Source organism: Paramisgurnus dabryanus, chromosome 19 (assembly GCF_030506205.2).
Source record: "Paramisgurnus dabryanus chromosome 19, PD_genome_1.1, whole genome shotgun sequence".
Taxonomy (NCBI): Eukaryota; Metazoa; Chordata; class Actinopteri; order Cypriniformes; family Cobitidae; genus Paramisgurnus; species Paramisgurnus dabryanus.
In genome coordinates, this window is record NC_133355.1 from 9,286,659 (window position 1) to 9,308,755 (window position 22,097).

General features: G+C 38.7%; 1 protein-coding gene across 1 annotated transcript in view; it reads right to left on the reverse strand.

Moving 5' to 3' along the window:
* Positions 1–15,956: 15,956 nt before the first annotated feature.
* The window catches only part of dbpa (D site albumin promoter binding protein a), a 15,432-nt gene continuing 9,291 nt past the window's right edge, over positions 15,957–22,097 (reverse strand). The window contains exons 3-4 of the mRNA XM_065287920.2: positions 21,659–21,903; positions 15,957–18,660 (exon numbers count right to left, since the gene is read on the reverse strand). Coding sequence (XP_065143992.1) covers positions 18,445–18,660; positions 21,659–21,903 — 461 coding nt within the window. The 3' untranslated portion in view covers positions 15,957–18,444. The remainder of the gene's footprint in view (positions 18,661–21,658; positions 21,904–22,097) is intronic.

Sequence of the window (22,097 nt, forward strand, 5' to 3'; positions counted from 1 at the left end):
TTTACAAAGAAGTGAAACTCACCGAGTCGTGAGGGGTGTTCACTGATATGCTCACACAAAAATCGCTGCAAAAGATGCTTTCCAACAGCTGTTTTAGCATTCGTTGTTAACTTGTGGACTTTTTTTTCAAAACGCCTTACACCCGTATATTCTTCCGCTTAGAGCTTGAATAATAGACACTCCAGCCCAGGTGTTGGCGCTAATCCGCCATTGCCAATTGCAAGAATAGAAACAAAGTTCCCGGCGCGGAGTAATACCGTACCTCACAGCACATCTAATACATGTCAATGGAGTTGGCAAAAACTACGATAAAACCTGTTGGAATGCGTATTTTGCAGCGATTTTTGTGTGAGCATATCAGTGAACACCCCTGACCACTCAGTGAGTTTCAGGTCTTTGTAAACAAAAGTTTAATGCATTTTAGGAAGGATTGTTCCAGTGCACCATTAAACCCATTGTAAAGGTGGGAGGTGAAACACAAACACCCCAAAATTCTCGGGGCAGCCGCATATGTCGAAATTTCAGTCAAAACCGTTCTATTTCATCATAAACAATCTGAAAACAGGGCTTTAAGTGTAAAATACCGAACTTGTCCTTTAAAAGAAAAATCCAGATAATTTACTCACCACCATGTCATCCAAAATGTTGATGTCTTTCTTTGTTCTGTCGAGAAGAAATTATGTTTTTTGAGGAAAACATTGCAGGATTTTTCTAATTTTAATGGACTTTAATAGACACCAACATTTAATACTTGACTCAACACTTAACAGTTTTTTTCAACGGAGTTTCAAAGGACTATAAACAATTCCAAACACAGCATAAGGGTCTTATCTAGCGAAACGATTGTCATTTTTGACAAGAAAAATAAAAAATATGCACTTTTAATATTTAAATTAGGTCTAGGTCGGTCCAGCGCGACCTAACGTAAATGCGTAGTGACATAGGGAGGTCCCGTGTTACATATATGAAATGCAAATTTGCGGACCATTGTAAACAATAAACTGACACAAAGAAATTAATTAGTATCATTCCACATGCAACAACGTTGGAACGGTCCTCTTTCAACACACTTGTAAACACTGGGGCGGAGTTTCGCGTTCGTCCTCTGTGACCTCTTGACGTCATGACGTATTGCGTGGGGTCACGCTGACGCATCACGACCGGATCTAGATGAGAAATTGTGGTTTAAAAGTGTATATTTGTTATTTTTATTGTCAAACATGGCAATCGTTTTGCTAGATAAGACCCTTATGCCTAGTTTGGGATCGTTTAGAGTCCTTTGAAACTCCGTTGAAAAAAACTGTTAAGTGTTGAGTTAAGTATTAATTGTTGGTGTCTATTAAATTCCATTAAAATGAGAAAAATCCTGCAATGTTTTCCTCAAAAAACATAATTTCTTCTCGACTGAACAAAGAAAGACATCAAAATTTTGGATGACATGGTGGTGAGTAAATTATCTGGATTTTTCTTTTAAGAAAATTAACAAATCCTTTAATAACCAACAGCATTAATACACACCAATGTATGCTAACACATTCCTCAAGAAATCATTCACTTGTTTTAGCATGATGTAATGTTTTTACCTTAGATGTGAAGTTTTTGATACACGTATAGGAGTTATGTCACATCATGACAAATTTTTTCCTTGTATTTGTTCTTTATAAATAAATGACTGCGTGGTAAACTACACATGGGATTTGTGTTGCCCAAATCTGATTTGTATACTGTGAAACTCCTAATAAGCAACACGTTCAAATGGGAATTACAACCAGAACCAGAATTCAAAATTAACTCACCATCTGGCAGCCACAAAATCAAATCCCTCTCTTCAAATTGTTTTCCTGTGGCTGAGAAATGACTAGTGTATTTGTCAAAGTAAGGCGATGATAAACAAAACCTTAACAAATACCGCCTGCATTAAAAGCCAGGCTTGTGAGACAGTCAATAGTTCTTTTACTGAGGGCAATGCACATTTTGATTCGCTTTTTTCCCTCTGGAGAAACTGACTCACCAGCTGCAATCCATCCATTCGTAACTTCAAATTAGACTCACAATGACTAACTGAGTGAAAAATTGAGGATAGCTTTTTTCTGCTTTGCTTGCAGCGGTGTTCATCTATTCTGCCTTTGTGCTAGATTTTTTCACCTTTACTTTTACTGACCCTTTCACCCTTTTCCTTTTTGAAAGAAAGGTATCTGTGTTCAAAGTACCTTTTTTCCAGCCAACTATTTTTACTTCCTGTCCTCCTCTTCACAAGAACTTTGCTAGCTGTAAATAATAAGAAACCATAAGAAAAATCACAGCTGAGATCTCTAATATTTTTTCTCCAAGACATCAATCTGATTAAATGGAGACTTAAAGAGCACCAATGGTCCGATTCATGATTTTACATTTCCTTTGGTGTGTAGGTGTGTATTAGTACATGTAAACGATACAGTATGCAAAAGGTATAGGGATGTCAATTTATGCAATTTCCCATATTCAATCAATCAAATACTTGTTAACTGTAATAGTGCAATAAGCCTTTACAGCAGTGGCATATAGCCAATGACATAAAAGTGTGCGTAAAAACGCCTGCTTCATCGCGCAAATAAAACATTTTTTGTCTAAATAACATGCTAGTGGGATTGTTAAATGAGTCAATGTAGTTGGTGTTTTGATAAAAATCATCAATTTAATCTCGTAATGAAATATAATAACTAATAGACACAGTGTATAACTCCGCCTCATATGCATGAAAAGTCTGTGCATCCATGAAAAAATAAAAGTTTCATTATCATCAAGTGTTATTTTTCTAGTTGTTCACCAAGCTTTCTGAGTCGTTGATACACCGTTTGTTGTAATTATATCCAAGAAGCACACAAACGGCACTTTTCCCGTTGTCACCTCAGCTTACACTTGCGGCGTATTTCAGCAAAGATGCTTACATTATGAAGATTTCAACCTTCCATTAGAAAACCCGCAACAGTGTTTAGCGTGAAGCGCCTCAGCCAGTGTTCAGGGTGTTCAGAGTGAAACAACAGTCTTTAACAGTTTACATTTTAGTTTCTTGCCAGAATTTAAGATTACATAATCTGTTTATTAAAAATGGCTTCTTTCTTCTTCCCTGTGTATAGCAGTGTTGCTATGCTAATCCTGCAGGCTTCCCTGAAGAAGGTCTTTGCTTTCAGTATCCTAACCATATTTGCATTTTCTGTATCGGACCCTATCAGATCCACCGCTGATGCCATTTAGTTGCGTTAACAGCCAGCCTCGTCTCGCATGATGTTAAAAAGTCCAGGTGTGTGTTTGGCATCAAGCCTCTTTGTGATAATGGCTACTTTAACTTCTGCGCACTTGTTTCATTTTTTTCACCGGCTGTATTTGCTTTGCACAGGCGCCGCACACACGTGCTTGCTTTTTCGACCATCGTTACGTTTTATTGATTTAATTCTTATCAACAATTAATCGAAGATCGATTAATTGTTAACATCCCTACAGTGTACGTACCCCAAAGTAAACAATGACGCAAGGTTATCGTCTCCAACATAAATCTCTTTTCTTGGGCTACAACAAACACACGGATTGTAGTTTACTTCCTGGGATTGGTGATGTAGACATTATCATAATCCCTCCCCCTTCGGACTCACAGCCTGTAAGTTCACTCCTGTTGTGTGCAAATCTATCAAACATGGTAAGGAGCGTCACATTTCCATCTGACGTCAGAGGTATTCAGACCAATCACAATGTACAGATTTGCTGGCCAATCAGGGACACAGCGCTTTTCAACTCCGTGCGTTTCAGGAAGAGAGTGAAATCTAGAGCTACACCAATGTACGGTATGTGGAAAATAATGTGTTTTTAACCATAAACCACACAAACACATTGTATGATCCCAAATACACAAATTAATATTGTTTTTTAGCAATGAAATAGGTGCTCTTTAACATTTTGCTTATGTCTCCTGTCACTCAGATATTTCTCCCAAAAAGTCTCCATTAGAATTTCAGAAAAGATCTTAACAATCTCACGAACTGAGCTCAGATTTGGCTGCAATCAAGTCAATATTACTGATGATATCAATATGAAATTTTGCCCAAATCGAGAAAATTTCAGCTACACAATCTACAATAATTTTACATCTCTATACTCGTAATATATTTTAACAATTGTCTTATTTGTTTTCTATTTTATTTCTCCGAAGCAATTTTAGTAGAAGTTCTGAGAACTCCAACAAAAAATCTAAGAAAAATCACTGAACACTACGAATTTCCTCTGAGAAGCATAAGCCTAGAAGCAGTTGGTATATACTGTAAAGCTGGCTTACATACAGAATATAACAAAAAATAGCTTGGTTTGCAACAGGTGAATACAGGTGGACTAACAACCTTTCCCACTGAGGTTTTGTGTTTTAAAGATATACTTTTTTTTATTATGTATTATAATACCTTGTATAACCTCATACAGCAACTTCAGTAGCTCTTCTACTTTTCCAGACAAAGTGACACTACAGAAATACTGAATAAGTCGTCACTCTGATTGTGTTAAAACTGCCCCCCTCCCCTAGAGGGAGCCTTCAAGGTTGCCTAAAAAAACACACAAACGTCTGGAGACAAGGAGACAAAAACTGTTCAGATTGAAAGTCAATGGGAGAAATGACTCAGTGCTTTAAATAACCTGCTTTTGGAAAAAGCTTGTCAAATAAAAACTGACTGCCTGTCTGCTAAACGTCAACATTAAATGTTGTTTTTACAACACTCTTAAAAATAAAGGTGCTACAAAAGGTTCTTATGGCATTATGTGGCACCTTTTTTTAAAAGTTGAAGGCAGATCTAAGTTGACATGCAGGCTTTTACTACTTTATAAAACAGTGGTTTCAGTTCCTTATTCTGATTGTTCAATAGCTGTTAAATAATAACTGTTAAAAAGCAGCATGAAATTAAAATAACTTACATTTTTGCAAGCCAATTCAACCTAATATTTAAAGGAGGGGTGCTAGATCTCCAACGAAAGCCAATATTGATATTTGAAATCACATAAACAAACACGCCCCTTCCCCAATAGAATCTTGTTCTTTTGATAGACCCACCCACACATACGCAAGCCAGGCAATGATAATAGGCTTGTTGGACTTCATGTGGCACCGCAAGAACCGACAGCCAGATGACGTCAAAGTTCTGTGACAGCGATTTAAAAGCAAACTCCTCGTATGATTTTGCGTATCGATCTCGCGGTACTTTGACGTCATCCGGCTGTCGATTCTTGCGGCGCCGGATGAAGTAGAACAAGCCTATTGGTTAGTAGACAAGCCCCTTACTGCTGATTGGCTACAAGTGTGTTTTGGTAAACGGCCCGTGTGTGTTTTCAAAAACCATGCACCCCACCTTTAAGTTTTGGCTTGTGAAAAGTTGACATAACTTATAAAATCAAGTTGAAATTGTTTCCCTTATATTTTAAGGTTACATTAGCTTAAAAAAAATTGTTGATTTGTCAAAAATGCTGCATATTTTTAACAATGCAGTTTTGACCGCTGCACCAAATGATTCGGTGCATCAACGGTGTTATTGCTTAATGACACGGTGGTTGCCATCATCCCTTTTGTTTTAATAAAATTATCTCAGGTTTCACTTGCCCCCAATGCCCTCTGTGGTTTTATTATAAAACTTTAACTTCCCCAGTGCAGTTACACAAGATAATAAAGACTTGATCGAGAAGTAAAGCAGGGTGATGCAAAATTCTATCCTAATTATTTAGTAGCTGCCACAACTTTATTGTGAAATTGCTTGAGGATGTTTTTCACAAAATCAATCAGAAATCCCTCAATCTGCAAATCACAGAAACATTTTGCTGACACCCTTGAGTGCCTTATTAAGCATTATTGCATTTTAATCCACCCAACCAGATATACATAATCTCATTTAATGGTCTATTTTATGGTCCATGGGCAGTTGTAGCCTAGTGGTTAGAGAGTCAGCTTGTAACCCGAGAATTGCTGGTTCGAGGCTCATGGCTACCTACAGTAATGCTCCCTGGGCACTGGGATAGCTGGCCACTGCTCCGGGTGTGTGTGTGTGTACGACTTGCAATGTGTGTGTTCACGACTTACAGTTTGTGTGTTCACTATCACTGGGATGGGTTAAATGCAAAGGTCACATTTCGAGGGCGCGTTGCATGCTTGTCACTTTCTCAATTTTGAGCAAGGCACTTTACCCTAATTGCTCCCCAGGCGCTGGGATAGCATTTTGTGAAGTAACATTAGGGAGAATAAATGATGACCAAATCTTGGTTGAACTTTACACTCCACTTTTTTGAGAATAGGCTCATTTTCCAGCTCCCCTAAAGTTAAATATTTGAGTTTTACCGTTTTGGAATCCATTCAGCTGATCACCGGGTCTGGCGGTACCACTTTTAGCTTAGCATAATCCATTAAATCTGATTAGACCATTAGCATCGCGTAACTTTCAATAGCTGGGGACAATTTTGGGCGCTTCATGATATCATTGCACCTCGTGCAGCCATGTTACGGCAGCAAAGTCCTTGATTATTACGCCAGAATGAGAGTATAGTTCCTAGCAATATCGGCCTAGAAAATCACAACTTTTAATTTTCTGTCGGTCTTAGTACAAGATGTACAGAAGATCATTGTGGATTTGAATCCCAGGAAATACTAATAATGAATCCCACACATACTAATAAAAAATGTATAGGTTGAATGCACTGTAGTTGCTTTAGATTTATGTGTCTGCTAAAGGTATAAATGTAAATGTAACACGGCTTGGCATAACACACAATTCATGTGTCTCCCACATGAGCACCACGTCCCGATCCATCTGGAGCACATGTGCTAATGACTACACCACGGCTCCAACCGGTGTGGAGTTAATTTTGGCACTTTTTATGGAGTTTTGTATTGGATGTGCAGGTGGACTGGATCCATATGCTGACAGCACTGTAGCACTGCCAACTGTTGGCAGCACTGCAGTAGTGAAGATGAGCAGGAGAGACAGAAATAAATGACAGTGATGGTGTGTGTGTTGTGTCTCTGCATGTCAGAATCGAGCCAAACTAAGGGACGTAATAATTATCACAAAAGGAGTATGGCGGCGCCCTCGCTGGCTGCGGCCGCGTCGGCTCACGACAAAAACAACATAAACAACGTAAACACTTCTGAAATCGATCGGATCGGACAAAGGCGTTTAGTTTATGATCGCCACAGTTTATTGAGACTGCGAACGATATACAGAGAAGGGATCGCTGATTTAAATGGCATGGACAAACTAAGGGACTTAGGACTGCTGTGTGTACCCGGCGCAACTAGCTCTGTGCCGGTACATTGTTCCAACATTACCTGGAAGGAACGACATTGGCGTCGGCGGCGGCGGTGTATGCGGAAGCGGAAGCGGGGTTGCCGTGGCGGTGCAGGAGCAAGATTGAAAGCAAACCCGTGCAGATCGCCGTTACCATCGATTTTGGTAGCAAACGTCCGATCATTGGAAAACAAACTGGATTATCTCCGACTAGACTTATCATCATCACGACAGGTGAGAGACTGCTGTGCACTAGTTTTTACGGAGACCTGGTTAAATGAGACGGTTACAGAGGAGGCTGTTAATCTGGATGGTCTAATTACCTTTCGAGCCGATAGGTCTAGGATTCTCAGTGGAAAAACTTGTGGTGGTGGAGTTTGCATATACATCAACAAAAGATGGTGTACGGATGCAAATAAGTCCTTCTCATACTGTTCCCCAGATATAGAGGTCCTGGTTGTTAAATGCCGTCCTTATTATCTCCCAAGGGAATTTTCTGTCATTTTTCTTCTTGCAGTGTATATTCCTCCTGATGCAGATACAAATGCAGCCTTGGATGTTCTTTATCAACACATAAATGAACTGCAATCCACACATACAGAAGGGGTTTTCATTGTTGCTGGAGATTTCAACCAGGCAAACATGAAAAAAGTTCTCCCCCACTTTTACCAGCATGTAGATTTTGCAACAAGAGGTGCAAATACACTAGACCATGTGTATACTAATATCAAGACTGCATTCAGAGCGGCGCCCCGCCCTCATCTGGGATCATCAGACCATATTACTGTCATGCTTACACCAACATATAGGCCCCTGCTTACTCGTACAAAGCCCTCTACTAAACAGGTGAGGGTCTGGCCGCAGGGAGCCATGATGGCATTGCAGGGTTGCTTTGAAAGCACAGATTGGTCAGTGTTTAAAGAGGCGGCTACAAATACTCAGGGCACGGACATCAATGAATATGCTGATGTTGTATCCAGCTATATCTATAAATGTATGGAAGATGTTAGTGTCACCAAGAATATGACTGTCAGAGCTAATGAGAAAATGTGGATGACAGCTGAGGTGCGATCCCTGTTAAAGGAAAGAAACTCTGCTTTTAAAGCTGGTAATGAGGATGCCCTCAGGTCTGCCCGTGCAAAATTGAACAAGGCCATCAGACTGGCAAAAAAAGCCCATGGTCAAAGAATCCAAGATCATTTTACAGACTACAGAGACACCAGGCGACTCTGGCAGGGAATTCAGTCTGCTACAGATTACAAATCTACTACCTTGTCCTGTAATGACAATATTGAGTTTTTGAATGACCTGAATAAATACTTTGGTAGGTTCGATGCTCTGAACAACACTCCAGCAGTGAAGGCCGTCTCTCAACTCAATGAAAGGGCGTTGAGCCTTGACCCGGAGGATGTCTTTAAAACCCTGAGGAAAATTAATCCTAGAAAAGCTGCAGGTCCAGACAGTATACCTGGTCAAGTGCTAAAGCAATGTGCAGAACAACTTACACAGGTCTTCACAGATATATTTAACACCTCCTTGTCTCAAGCTATTGTGCCTTCTTGTTATAAAACCTCAGCCATCATTCCTGTGCCAAAAACATCTCCCATTTCCTGTTTAAATGACTACCGCCCAGTAGCATTGACCTCTGTTATAATGAAGTGTTTCGAAAGGCTGGTGAAGGAATACATTATTTCCATACTGCCCACCTCTTTTGATCCATTCCAGTTTGCATACCGCTCAAACCGGTCGACGGAGGATGCAATAGCTACTGCACTACATCTGAGCTTGGACCACCTGGAAGAAAGGAATGCATGGGTCAGGATGCTTTTTGTTGATTTTAGCTCGGCATTTAACACCATAATCCCCCAGCATCTGGTGAACAAACTGGGACCCCTGGGATTGAACATGTCTCTTCAGAACTGGATTCTTGATTTCCTGACAAACAGGCCTCAGTTTGTACGAGTGGGAAAAAATTCATCAGCCACCATCTCATTAAGCACCGGCTCACCGCAGGGGTGTGTCTTGAGCCCCCTTTTATATACTCTTATGACCCATGACTGCTGTGCAAGATTTGACTCCAATCACATTATCAAATATGCTGACGACACAACAGTGGTGGGTCTTATTCAGGGGAATGATGAGTCCAATTATAGGGAGGAGGTGAAATACTTTACAGAATGGTGTCAAAATAACAACTTGATCCTGAATGTGGCAAAAACCAAAGAGGTGGTGATCGACTTCAGAAGAAATCAGCCTGTGCACAGACCAGTCCTCATCAACAGCGTTGGGGTGGAGTCTGTGGAGCACATGAAGTTTCTAGGGGTCCATATTTCTGATCACCTGACCTGGTCCCTACATACCTCCTCCCTTATCAAAAAAGCCAACCAGCGCCTGTATTTTTTAAGGAGACTGAAAAAGGCCCACTTTAATCCATCTGTCCTCTCGACCTTCTACAGGGGAACTATTGAGAGTGTTCTAACAAGTAACATCTCTCTCTGGTATGAAAGCAGTAGTGCTTCAGAGAAAAAAGCCGTGAGGAGGGTGGTGAGGTCAGCTGAGAGGATCACGGGGGTAGCACTAGCCCCCATTGAGAACTTGGCCAAACAGCGTTGCCTCTCTAGGGCAAGTAAAATCATTAAGGATGTCACACACCCCTGCCATATCTGGTTTTCTCTCCTACCTTCAGGAAGACGGTATCGAAGTCTGAGATGTAGATCTGTGCGGTTTCGGAATAGTTTTTTCCCGACAGCAATCAGACTGCTGAACAATACCACGCTATAGCTTGGGCTGGGTGAAATAAAAAAAATGGCTGTGAGGTGTATGTGTATATGTGCTGACTATTTAGGGCATATATGGGATTTGTTAGCTGTGTTAGGTTTATTATGATATTATTTTTTGCAAGTATATTTATTCTTATTATCTATGACGGCTGAGGATGTTTACTTGTGTGTTTTTGTGGTGGTCCTATGCAACGTAATTTCGTTCTGCATTGCACTTCTTGTAGTGTATTTGTTTAGAATGACAATAAAAAATTCTTGAATCTTGAATCTTGAATCTTGAATCTTGAGGTTAATCATAAGTCACTCTGACAAGCCCATGATAGTTTTATTAATTAAATGCACTATATCTTCCTGAGAGACATCGGGGAGAGAACCGATGCGCTCTGGTACTTATCTTGTCAGTCAGTCAGGTTGGGTTGACTAGTGTGTGTATGTGTATGTGTGTCTGAGAGTGAGAGAGAGAGAGAGAGATTTTAAATGAGCAATCAGGCACCGATCCTTTCTCAGCTACAGCTGCCACCCACACGCTACATATGAGTACAAACACACTCGTGCATCTCACACAGGAAAACCTTTCGTTCATGTCACACGGGGTGCTAATTTATTCGCTTTAAGATTTTTTGCTTAATTTTATCACTTAATCAAAATTCACGCCGATACCTCAACAATGCAGATGATCACGCACTTGACCACATTTCCTGATGCGCTCGCGCGCATGCCGCCGCTACACTTTTATGCTGCTGAGCAACAGCCATCAGCTGACAAATACAGCCTCATTACTCCATCTCTCACTCTCGCTCCTGCTCTTATTCTCTCAATACCGCTCACGTACACACAACTACACACCGGCACACATTCGCACAATAGGTTCTTCACCTCATCCACCTAGGCAGTGAAAAACAGGCCCTCCCTACTACCATTCGCGTCTCCATGGCAACAGCCAATCAAGTCATGTCTCTGTACAGGCCTGCAAGCGCGATACCAGGAGATGAGGAAAACAGCGTGAGACGGTGGAGAAAGAGACTTAAAGAGAAAGAACCAATTTGGGGAATATAAGTGCCACATTTGAGGTCAAAGGGCAAAGGTTCATTTAAAGGGACATTCCACTTTTTTTGAAAATATGCAAATTTTCCAGCTCCCCTTGAGTTAAACATTTGATTTTTACCTTTTTGGAATCCATTCAGCTGATCTCCGGGTCTGGCGCTACCACATTTAGCATAGTTTAGCATAATCCATTGAATCTGATTAGACCATTAGCATCGTGCTAAAAAATAACTAAAGAGTTTAGATTTAGTTTAGGTTCTTATTTAAAACTTCACTCTTCTGTAGTTACATTGTGTACTAAGACCGACAGAAAATTAAAAGTTGCGATTTTCTAGGCAGATATGGCCAGGAACTATACTCTCATTCTGGCGTAATAATCAAGCACTTTGCTGCCGTAACATGGCTGCAGGAGGCACATTGATATTACGCAGCAATCGAAAATAGTCCCCTTAGTAAATTTCAAATTTCAATGGCAGGGGACTATTGTCGGACACTGCAAAATATCACTACGCCTGCTGCAGCCATGTTACGGCAGCAAAGTCCTTGATTATTACGCCAGAATGAGAGTATAGTTCCTAGCCATATCTGCATAGAAAATCGCAACTTTTAATTTTCTCTCTGTCTTAGTACACGATGTAACTACAGAAGAGTCAAGTTTTAAATAGGAAAAATATTGAAACTCTTTGGTTATTTTTTTAGGGCAATGCTAATGGTCTAATCAGATTCAATGGATTATGCTAAGCTATGCTAAAATTGGCACCGCCAGACCCAGAGATCAGCTGAATGGATTCCAAAGAGGTAAAAATGTAATGTTTAGCCGACACTGCTGTTTTGTCTATCATGAATTTAGCAAAATGAAAACAATAAAGACTTACCTGCTTTGAAGTTGGTGCAACTCTTTCTCTGCCCATGACCCACGTATACCCTCAGAAATAAGGAATTCCTCTCAGGTGTGTCTCGTCCTCCAGGTTTTGTGAAGGCTAGAGGCTTCAGCTGTTTAACTTTCTGCTGGAGACGCTCCAGAGACGCTACCTGAATAAATGGAGAGCTGGTTGACACGTCCCTGCTTCTTTTCTCCTGTTTGCTATGCCATGTGTTCAAGCAGCTAGCAAGAGGTCTTGGTGTTTGTCCACAGTTGTCTTCAGATGAGTGAAGACAGTCACAGCGGGAGCAGAGTCTTTCATTGAATAAAAACAAATAGAAAGGGTGATGAAGAGGAGAAAAGTGTCACGGTAGGTGTTGTGAAGTTTATGGGCTATGACACAATATAAAAGTGTGATTTTTCCTGCCGTTTGGATGAGAAGGTCAGATGTGTGTGTGGCACAAGGCCAGGAGGTCATTTGGACCTCGTGGACACCTGATGCATGAAAGAAAAACACTTCCTACGGTGCAGTACAGAATTAATGAATGAATCGGGGAAGCATAAAAAGCTTCCCATGTGTTCAGTCACATGCGGCCATCATTGAGCGATTATCACGCCGATATTCACAGTGACCCGAGCAGCTGCCATGTTACCCCAATAAATTGTGGAGCCCCTTTGGGTCAAATAAATTACACTTGAAGCTCTTCAAAAAGGCATCTTACAGGTCTAATTTTTAATCATATAACCTGACCACCCTGCTAAAAAACAATAGACACCATCACAGAAATTCTATTGGATTTATTGGTTTTAATCGGAATTTTATTTGTTGTATTGGAAACTATAATGGTCTCTATGGGTCTCTGTTGGTCTCTACTGGTATGTGTTGGGTTCTATTGGTGGGCCATTAAATCATAATGGAATATGTCCCAAAACACACTACAAAAAGGAATTTTGTAGTGGTTTTAATGGTAAAAGCTAATGGTTCCTATTGGTATTTTAATAGAAACCATTAGGAATTTCTGTAATGGTTTTATAGTTTTTTCAGCAGGATAGTTCACCGCAAAATTAAAATTCTCTCATTTACTCACCCTCATATTGTTACAAACTTGTATACATTACTTTGTTCTGATGAACCGATCATGAGCCCAATTTACTTCCATAGTATTTGAGAGAGAGAGAGAGAGAGAGAGAGAGAGAGAGAGAGAGAGAGAGAGAGAGAGAGAGAGAGAGAGAGAATATCAGTATCGTTCATTAAATCTACTTAATTGTTGAAAACCAAAATCATGTGATGCAGTTATCAGGTATAGTATCAGGCACTCAAGGTAAATATATAACACCCATTGTAGCCCACCCGAGCTCTTTTGGACCGACCGTTAGATCAGCCCAGAGTTACCAACCAGTTGCTAAGGAGACGGGAATTTGAGGCAGAGGGCTCGGATGAGGTGTGAGATGGAAAGGGATGAAATAACACGGAGAGAGGCAGCGTGAAGATGAATAAATGGACCGTTTGTATAAATTACATTGACACACATAGGACAGTTAAAATGAAAAAGACTTTTCATGAACACACACACACAACTGCAGAAAGCTTTTGGAATTGGAAAGAAAACTTACTTTTGTTGTCCTGTAAACCAGTGGGGTGCAGGTGCTGCGGGTATCAAGCCCTTGCCTCTTTTGTCTTAACTGTAAATGTGCCCCATTGGTAATAGCAGAAATTATAAAAGTATAACTTAATTATAAAAGTATAACTTAATAAAAGTTGTTCGACTCCATGCGGCGCTGCCGATTAACGTTTGACATTCACGAGTATCGCGAGAGTCATTTGAAGGCGCTGATCTAGAATGACTCTCGCGGTACTCTGATGTCATACGCCGATCAGTGCACGCAGCAGCGAATGAATTTGAACGGTTTTGGCGGCTGTGCAACTCAGAGTTTCCTTAACAGCAGTTTTTAATACTGCATACACCACGAGCTGCGGGCAGGTAATAAGAAAAATGTGAATGAAGCGAATGTGGCACGTGAGTTAATAATTAATTACAATAAAATTACCGTAATTCTGATGAAACATTTCGATTTGTTTTTATCCAAGTGCTAATTTTTGTTACTTACTGACACGTGGGTTTATATTTTTCTCTATGAAAATTATTCATGGTTTCATTGTAGTAAAGGAGTATGGCAAGCCGTTTTGACTTTTATTCGTTCTTGATATCAACAATTCAATTTTCACTAGTTAAAAATTTACTTCTTGATGTCAGAAATTCCATTTCTACTAGAAACAATGGCAATTGTTGATATCAAGAATTACATTTTCACTAGTAAAAATGTTAATTCTTGATATCAGCAAATGGATTTCTACTAACAATTGCTATTTTTGATATCAACAATTGAATTTTCACTGGTAAAATTGTAATTCTCAATCAACAATTGTATTTTTACTAGTTAAATGTCACCATAGGCCCCCATTCAAATTAAATATTTGGCCAAAATGGGCCTTTTATAAACCAAACCTGTCACATTTTATAAATGATTTTAAATTATACACTACCCCTTTGGAAAAGTAAAGCTCCGACAACATAATATTTTAAAAGTACTTAATTTTTGTTATTTTTTATTTTCTTCTCTGGTAACATGTGAATTAATACCTCATGTTCATGTGGCATTGAACAAAATGTGTTTGTACTTGATGTACAAAAATACAATTTTTGCTAATAAATAGCATGGGTAAGCTATGGTTACTGTAGCAAACGCTGTTAATTTGTGGCAAAGCAAACATGTTTTTTATCGATAAAATAACGTTTTTAAATATTAACAATACTGAACCCAATTTCTACGTAATTACTTTCCTTATTTTCAGTATTTAGTAAATAATATTAAGTAAAATTAATATTTATGGATCTCTTTATTTTTAATTGATGCTGTGTTATGCATTATATCTGCATTATATCAAGATTAATTTTCTTTATAATCACATCTATGTAAGCTTTGAATATTTTTAGCATTTATGTTTAATATATGCTTACCAAACTCCACTTATTTATTTTCACACTACCTCTCTATCTTTTTTCTCTGTTATCTCACACCTTTTAATTTTACACCTCATCTTCTTCCTCCTCAAATTCACATTTTATGGGTATATATAATAAATGTTAACTAAATAGCACAAGCTGATCAAAGCTGAGCACTGCATCTCTAAATTTCATTTTATTCTTCCATTTGTTATTGCTGCACCTGGTAACATTATTTTCTATTTGTTGTTTATTATTATAAACTTACTCACTTGAGGAAGTTCATACACTGTAAAAAAAATCTCATTTCAAAATGATGTCCCAACAAGGGAAATAAAGTAACTTGAACAAGAATCTTACTGCATTAGGGTGCCCCACTTCTAATTTGCAAAAAGTGAACATCTTTCATACAATTTACTGTAAATCAATGCTGTAAATGACGTCATTGTGAGAGGTTTCAGTAATGCAGAATGAAAGCTCAGACTTTTATAGTTTGACTTTAAGCTTTCCATGTATAAAAATGGTCCAAAGCTGGGGCAGTACCCTTTATAAAGGGCCAGCTATGTACAATTTAGTACAAAATATGAGTACTTATGAGTAGCAAACTCTTTAGGAGCAAAAATAATTCATTAAAATGACCTGCAGGACCATATGATCTGTCTGCATTCATCTACAGTAGATTACATTAGAAGTGCACTGGTATGCATGCAGGTAAAAGAGTCTTTACGTTGCCTGAAATTGGTTTGGATTAGCTGACGGGTTGTGTGACACAGCTGCAGTTAACCTTTTTTCAGTTAGCTTAAAGACTGGAAGCCTAAAGTAAACACACAAGCAAGGGCTGAGCTTCTGTTTCACGAACACACAGTACAATCATTCCAGTCCAGTTTATAAATATCAACCCTTGATCGGATTCCAATACTGTACTGTAGGTGTCTTATCTGCAATAATTCAAGTTAATTTGCATTCACAGCACAATGGATTCTTTGTCAGTGAATGGGGTAATTATTTATTGGTGATTCAGGAAAAAAGCCAGACCACATCTCCCAGCATCCCTATAGGTAGGAACAGTAGACATTACCAAGTGACGTTTGGTTGCGGTGCACTCATGGGAGTTGTAGTTTATAACAGTCACAAACAGGGGCAGTTCATAATCAACATGTGAAAAGGGATAAAATGACAAATACAATACCCGCAATAACATTTAGCGGCACGCCATCTCCGACGTACCGCCAATGCCCATGAAAGAGTATGTTAACACAGTTACATAGAAAAATAGCACTGTCAAAAGTTGTAAGCTCTTTAAGGTTTAAATCTTGCCTTGTATGCTTCATTTAAACAGTTCAGAAGATAACAAAAGCAGTACTGCTTTGCCACGGCCTTAAAAGAAGTGCCGAGGTAAAGGTGGTAGAAGTTCAGTCAAGAGAAAGGAACAGTCAGTCAACTATTGGTTGTTTCAGGTTATATCAAATTCATACACACAAGCACAGTCTTGGTGGATGTTTCCAACAGTGAACGGGCTCAAAAAGATGGTCTTGCAGTTACGAGGAAGGTAAAAGAGTGATACATTGAAAAAGTTGCAAGAAAATGCTAAAATATAAATCAACAACAATGATAATTCAAGCAATCATAATAACAGAGCAACCAGGTTAAAAATGACATTAATTCTTACTGTATGTGTAAAGTAATAAAGTTATAACCAGCACTGTTTTTGATTTTTTTTAAACAGAATCATCTTCCAAAAATATTTTGGTAGTGCACGATTCATTTCCGTGGAATTCTCTGGAACTATACAGCCACCTCCAAAAATGTGGACAAGAAGTAAAAATCCACAGTTTGGCCGATAAGCGTGGCACGTTTTCATAGTCCTCCCAGACACCTGAGAAAACTGATCAGAAATCAGATCTGCTTTGTCACTTTTATCGGATAGATACTACATTTATATATTCAAGTTATGCAAATTACATCTATAGTCACATATTCAAGCATATACTCATGTACACACATATATCTAGTGAGAGAATTGTTTAATATTGTACTTTGTATGGTACAGTAGTATAAAGGTGCATGTCTTTTTGGGGGATGTGAGGTTCATTTTGTGGAACATTTTGTGTATATGTAACTATACCATTCCTCATACAATGAACGATAAGAAAGGAACTAAAGAAAGGTTATAGGCAAACAGGTTAAAACTCTTATGTTATGTGCATTTGGGTCCAGAGACTGGGTGAGCACCATATAAAACGACAGTCGTCGAGTGTGTTTTCCTGCGCCGAAAAATACATAAGCATGCGCCGGCATGCAACCCACTTGCTGCGAACTCAACCTGGGTGAGATACGCCACACCAGCACCAATGCATTTCACAACATCAATAGCTCAAGGAGAGACAGAGATGCAGAAATGGAGAGAAGGACTATTGATGGATTTAACAGTATTACTGGCCATGAAATTGGCCCGTTGTCTATTCGAAGAGGATTGCGTATATATTAAATATATATATTTATTTGAAAGTTCACACGTTTTCAGATTCTCTCTCTTTCTTAGTCTCTCTCTCCCCTTGCTCACCGCAGGATAAAACAAACACACCCATACTAAATTTTAAGAAAAGGAATTAAAGAGAAGATAGCAAAACGAGTGCTTGAACAAATCCATGATGAAAAATTTCAAACTATACAGCTTTCATGTGCCATTTTTCTCGATCCCAGTTCACCTATGAGCTCTTTGATGTTTCTTTATCCTTATATTGACATTCTTCCCTTTAAATCTGCTTCGTCCTGACCTGCCCAACTGCTCCCGATGGTAAAAATATATCACTGTATGATAGCGATCCTGAATTTCTTCTTCACTTCAGTCCGGCTTCCCGCACCCCCACCCATATATAAAATATACAAAAAAGATTATTACCCGAATCTCGTCACCTCTCTGCCTCTGCAAGTATAAAAATATACAGTTTTCCTATGTCAAAATCTCTTCAGAGCTCTTAGTCGTCGCCCACATGACTTCCTCCCGTTCTCCTACTCTATTATAGCTGTATAGCTGACCTTAACAGTTCAAAAATATACAATGTTTTTATCATAGAAAAAATTACATCTCCACCACCTCCTTTAGAACTCTCTCTCTGAGAAAATCATCCCACGTGGGAGGAGGATGTTCACAAGGGCTACGTGACATCATAAATGATACGCTTTAATGATTCGTGAGAGATCTGATAACCGATTCGACCACTTGTGCTTGCGTAGTACAGGTAGACCTTGTGGACATCCTATTTATAGTAGCTGTTTCAATCAAGCACCACATCACCTAATTTAACCGATCCCTGCGCGTACGAAGAAATGTCAATTTGTGAAGAGTATCATAGTGCTTTTTTGAAGCAAACCTTAGAGGAAAATGCCATTCCAGAACAGCCCTTGAAACGCTATTTCAATAACATTAAAGTCTCTTTCTTATTTCCGTTCTTCTCGTCTCCTTTTCATAAGTCTCCGTGACGGCTCTCGTATTTGTTGATGATGTTGCGACAGCGGCCCAGCTCTTTTCGCATGTCGGCGACTTCCTGCCGAAGAGCGGCGTTTTCCCGTTCTAAGAATGCCGCTCGGACAGAAATCTGGTTTTCTTTCAGTCGGCGAGCGTCGCGGGAACGTTTTGCTGCTTCATTGTTCTTATAGCGCCGACTCCAGTACTTGTCATCCTTATGAGGTGGGACGTGAACAAGAAGGGGAAAAAAAGAAGAAAGGTTTAGATTATTTTGTACCTTTACGAAAATTAACACTTTTACTGTAGTAAAAATTTAGTTTTTTTTGGTATATTAATGATTATTGATCATATTCATTTTTACTACAAAAACCATGGTTAAACATTTTTTTATATTTAAAAAAAAAAAAAAAAATATATATATATATATATATATATATATATATATATATATATATGTATATATATATTCCAGAAAATATATTGGTTAAAATACATTCTGTAAACATATTTCAAAATATATTTCAGCACATATCTTTTTGCCCATTTTTTGTATATTTTGAAATATATTTTAAAAATAAATATATTTTAAAGCATTTAAATTCATATTTGTATGTTACAAACAGGTTTGAAAATGTCAAAATTAAATATATTTTCAACTGCAAAAAATATACTTTGAATTTTTTATTTTATGCATACCTATACATTTTATACAAACTTTTATATTTAGGCCAGGAAAAATATATTTTTTGCCTTATGGGTTGTAAAATTTGAAATGTATTTGTTGCCCTTGAAATAAATTTCGAAATTCAAAAATATATTTAATTAAGCTTTACTTTCTGCAAGATGTATTTAGCATATATTTAAAACATATTTTGGGCCAGAGAATTTTTTTTTTTGCCATATATGGGTATGTTTACCACAGCCAAACCTTGGTTAATTTGTAGTTTAATAAAATTTAAGCATGAATTTTTACTTAATTGTAGTACAACAATGATAATAGACAAAAAGCATGGCAGCTTGAAAACTGAACCCATATATGTAGTGAATGCCCAAAAGGTGAAATATATGCTTCAGATTAGGGATGGGCGATATGACCTAAAATCCATATTGCGTTATACATTGCAGCCTCTTGCGATAGCGATATGTATTGCGATATAATAATTTCAATAGACTCATTTCAGAACAGGTTATATAGACCCTTAGAAAAGCTAAAAAAAAAACTGCTAAAACAGTAAGTAAAAGTAAACTGTTAGGGCCAGATTAGTCTTGTTACCTCTCTTAGCTGGAACTTTTGCCTGACACACTCTACAGCAGGGGTGTCCAGACTTTTTTGTGTGGTGATCTACTTTTAAAATGATAAAGCCGACAAGATCTATCTGCTAAAAAACACAGTTAATTATTTTTATAACACTAAACACCTTAAATGCTTGTAAGGACTATACTGCATATATATATACTGCATGTTTCACAATTACTAGACCATAATGCCAATTTCCCGCGTGGAGCAGCAGTTAACTTATGTGCGATCTACCAGCATTGCCGTATTGGACACCCTTGCTCTACAGAGTATATTTTCCAGCTGCTTGTTGGACGGCTTAAATCCAAATAATGTTGCATCTGTCTTTTTCACGAGTTCCTCTGTTTCGCTGACGCTTTCATCCATGTTTATTCGGCTGCAGCTCGTGGCTCTAAAGTTCGCGGGTAGATTGTGTCATCAACACGCATTATCGCGATAGTGCAATAGATTTAAAATCTCTATCGTATGCCATTTTTCTATCGTTTATATTGCATATTGTTTATATTGCCCATCCCTACTTCAGATTTGAAAAATGCTGTACAATGAGAGTATTTGAGATTTTTATGGTGTTGTAAGCAATTTATTTGTGTGTACTATACATAAAAGGTAAGCAAAAATAGGTCACATCTTTTTTTAACCAACCAAGAAACTCTATTTAATTATTTTGCATGTTTGGATTTACTGACTGACATAAGAGGGCGGAGCTACTGAATCTAGATATGACACTCTAATAGAGGGCGGCACGGATGACATATTTTTGTAGGCAAGACACGGAAGCAAGTTAGAATTTTAGCACGTCCGGTTCCATGATCCGGTTTTGGTTAAACGCTTTAAAAAGGACATACCATGAAAATCAGATTTTTTCATGTTTAAGTGCTATAATTGGGTCCCCATTGCTTCTGTCAACCTAGAAAATGTGAAAAAGATCAACCCACTAACTTAGTTTTGGTAAACCATTCTCTCAAAGCATGTAAACAAATAGGTCATTAAAATGTGGCTCCCCTTGTGATGTCAGAAGGAGATAATACCGCCCCTTAATCGGCACTACCCAACCACAGCACTGCCATTTAGTGCAGAGATCAGCTCATTTGCATTTAAATGGACACACCAAAAAACGGCACATTTCTGCACCTACAAAGTGTTATAATAAATTATCTTTATGGTATTTTGAGCTAGAACCTCACATACGCACTCTGGGGACACCAAAGATTAATTTGACAGCTTAAAAAAGTCTTGTGAAATGTCCCTTTAAATATGATCTTGCGGGTTAACACAAGCCCAAGATATTTTCACATTTTATTCTAGGACATACAACACACGAATAACACCCCCACTTGTGACTTTAAAACTTTAGCGTGTCTTTAAACGTCATCAGGGTCTGTAAACGACCTCAGGCATGAAGATCTCAAAAACAAGGAAACAAGGACACAATTCCCAACAAACATTCATCCTTAAGAGTTTTTTCGTATCAGCGAACATGTTTTTAAATGTGTTTAATGAAGTTTGAAAGAGCTGTCAAAGCTTGGTGGTGATGACGTTAATGTCGAAAGACCGTGGTGTGGTTCGCTTGTAGTCTAAGGTTAGCTTTTCATTTCTAGTTAACGCATTTAAAGTTCAAAATTCCTAAAAGTTGTCTTCATCTGTGAAAAAGATTATCTAGTTGGAAAACACAAACACAGAGCTTATTATGTGCAAAAATCCAAAAGTCTATGGGAGAAATTAATGCGTTTTTCTGGCGAGGAAATCAGCATCCCGCTAACTTCCAGGTTGGCCTACAAAAATACGTCATCCCTGCGGCACTCTATTCATTGTCTGGTGGAAGCAAAAACCGCTTAGTTTACCTCTGCTATCTACTATAGAAAAAAATGTTATAAAGCCATTCAGAAAATCCCTGAAATGAAATGCAAAGTAGTACCTTCTGCTCATCTGGCACAAGCATTTTGCGAGCCTTCTTAATCATGGGCTGAGGCTTCAGCTCTTCGTCTGAAAAGCGATGCCTGCGTGGATCAAACGCCTCCTGGCCTGGCACGCTGGACAAAGCTAGGTCAGCGGGATCAGGATCGAAGTTCACCATGACATCGGCCGCGTTGGTGGGCGGGGCTACTGGCGGAGGTGGACAGGAGGGGCTTGGAGAGGGGTCAGGCGGTGCAGTTTGAGCTCCTGGAGAGAAGAGGAACAATTAGGAATAAACAGTCACTCACATGTCGCAGGCCACATGAATAAATCACCATGTGTCTGGGCTAAAGGCAAAGAGGATTAGAAACAATGGTTGTTATGTTACTTGACTGGCTGCAGTGGTTCAGGTTGACCACCAGGTTGCAGCAAAAGCCAACGTGGACACTTGCCAATGTCAG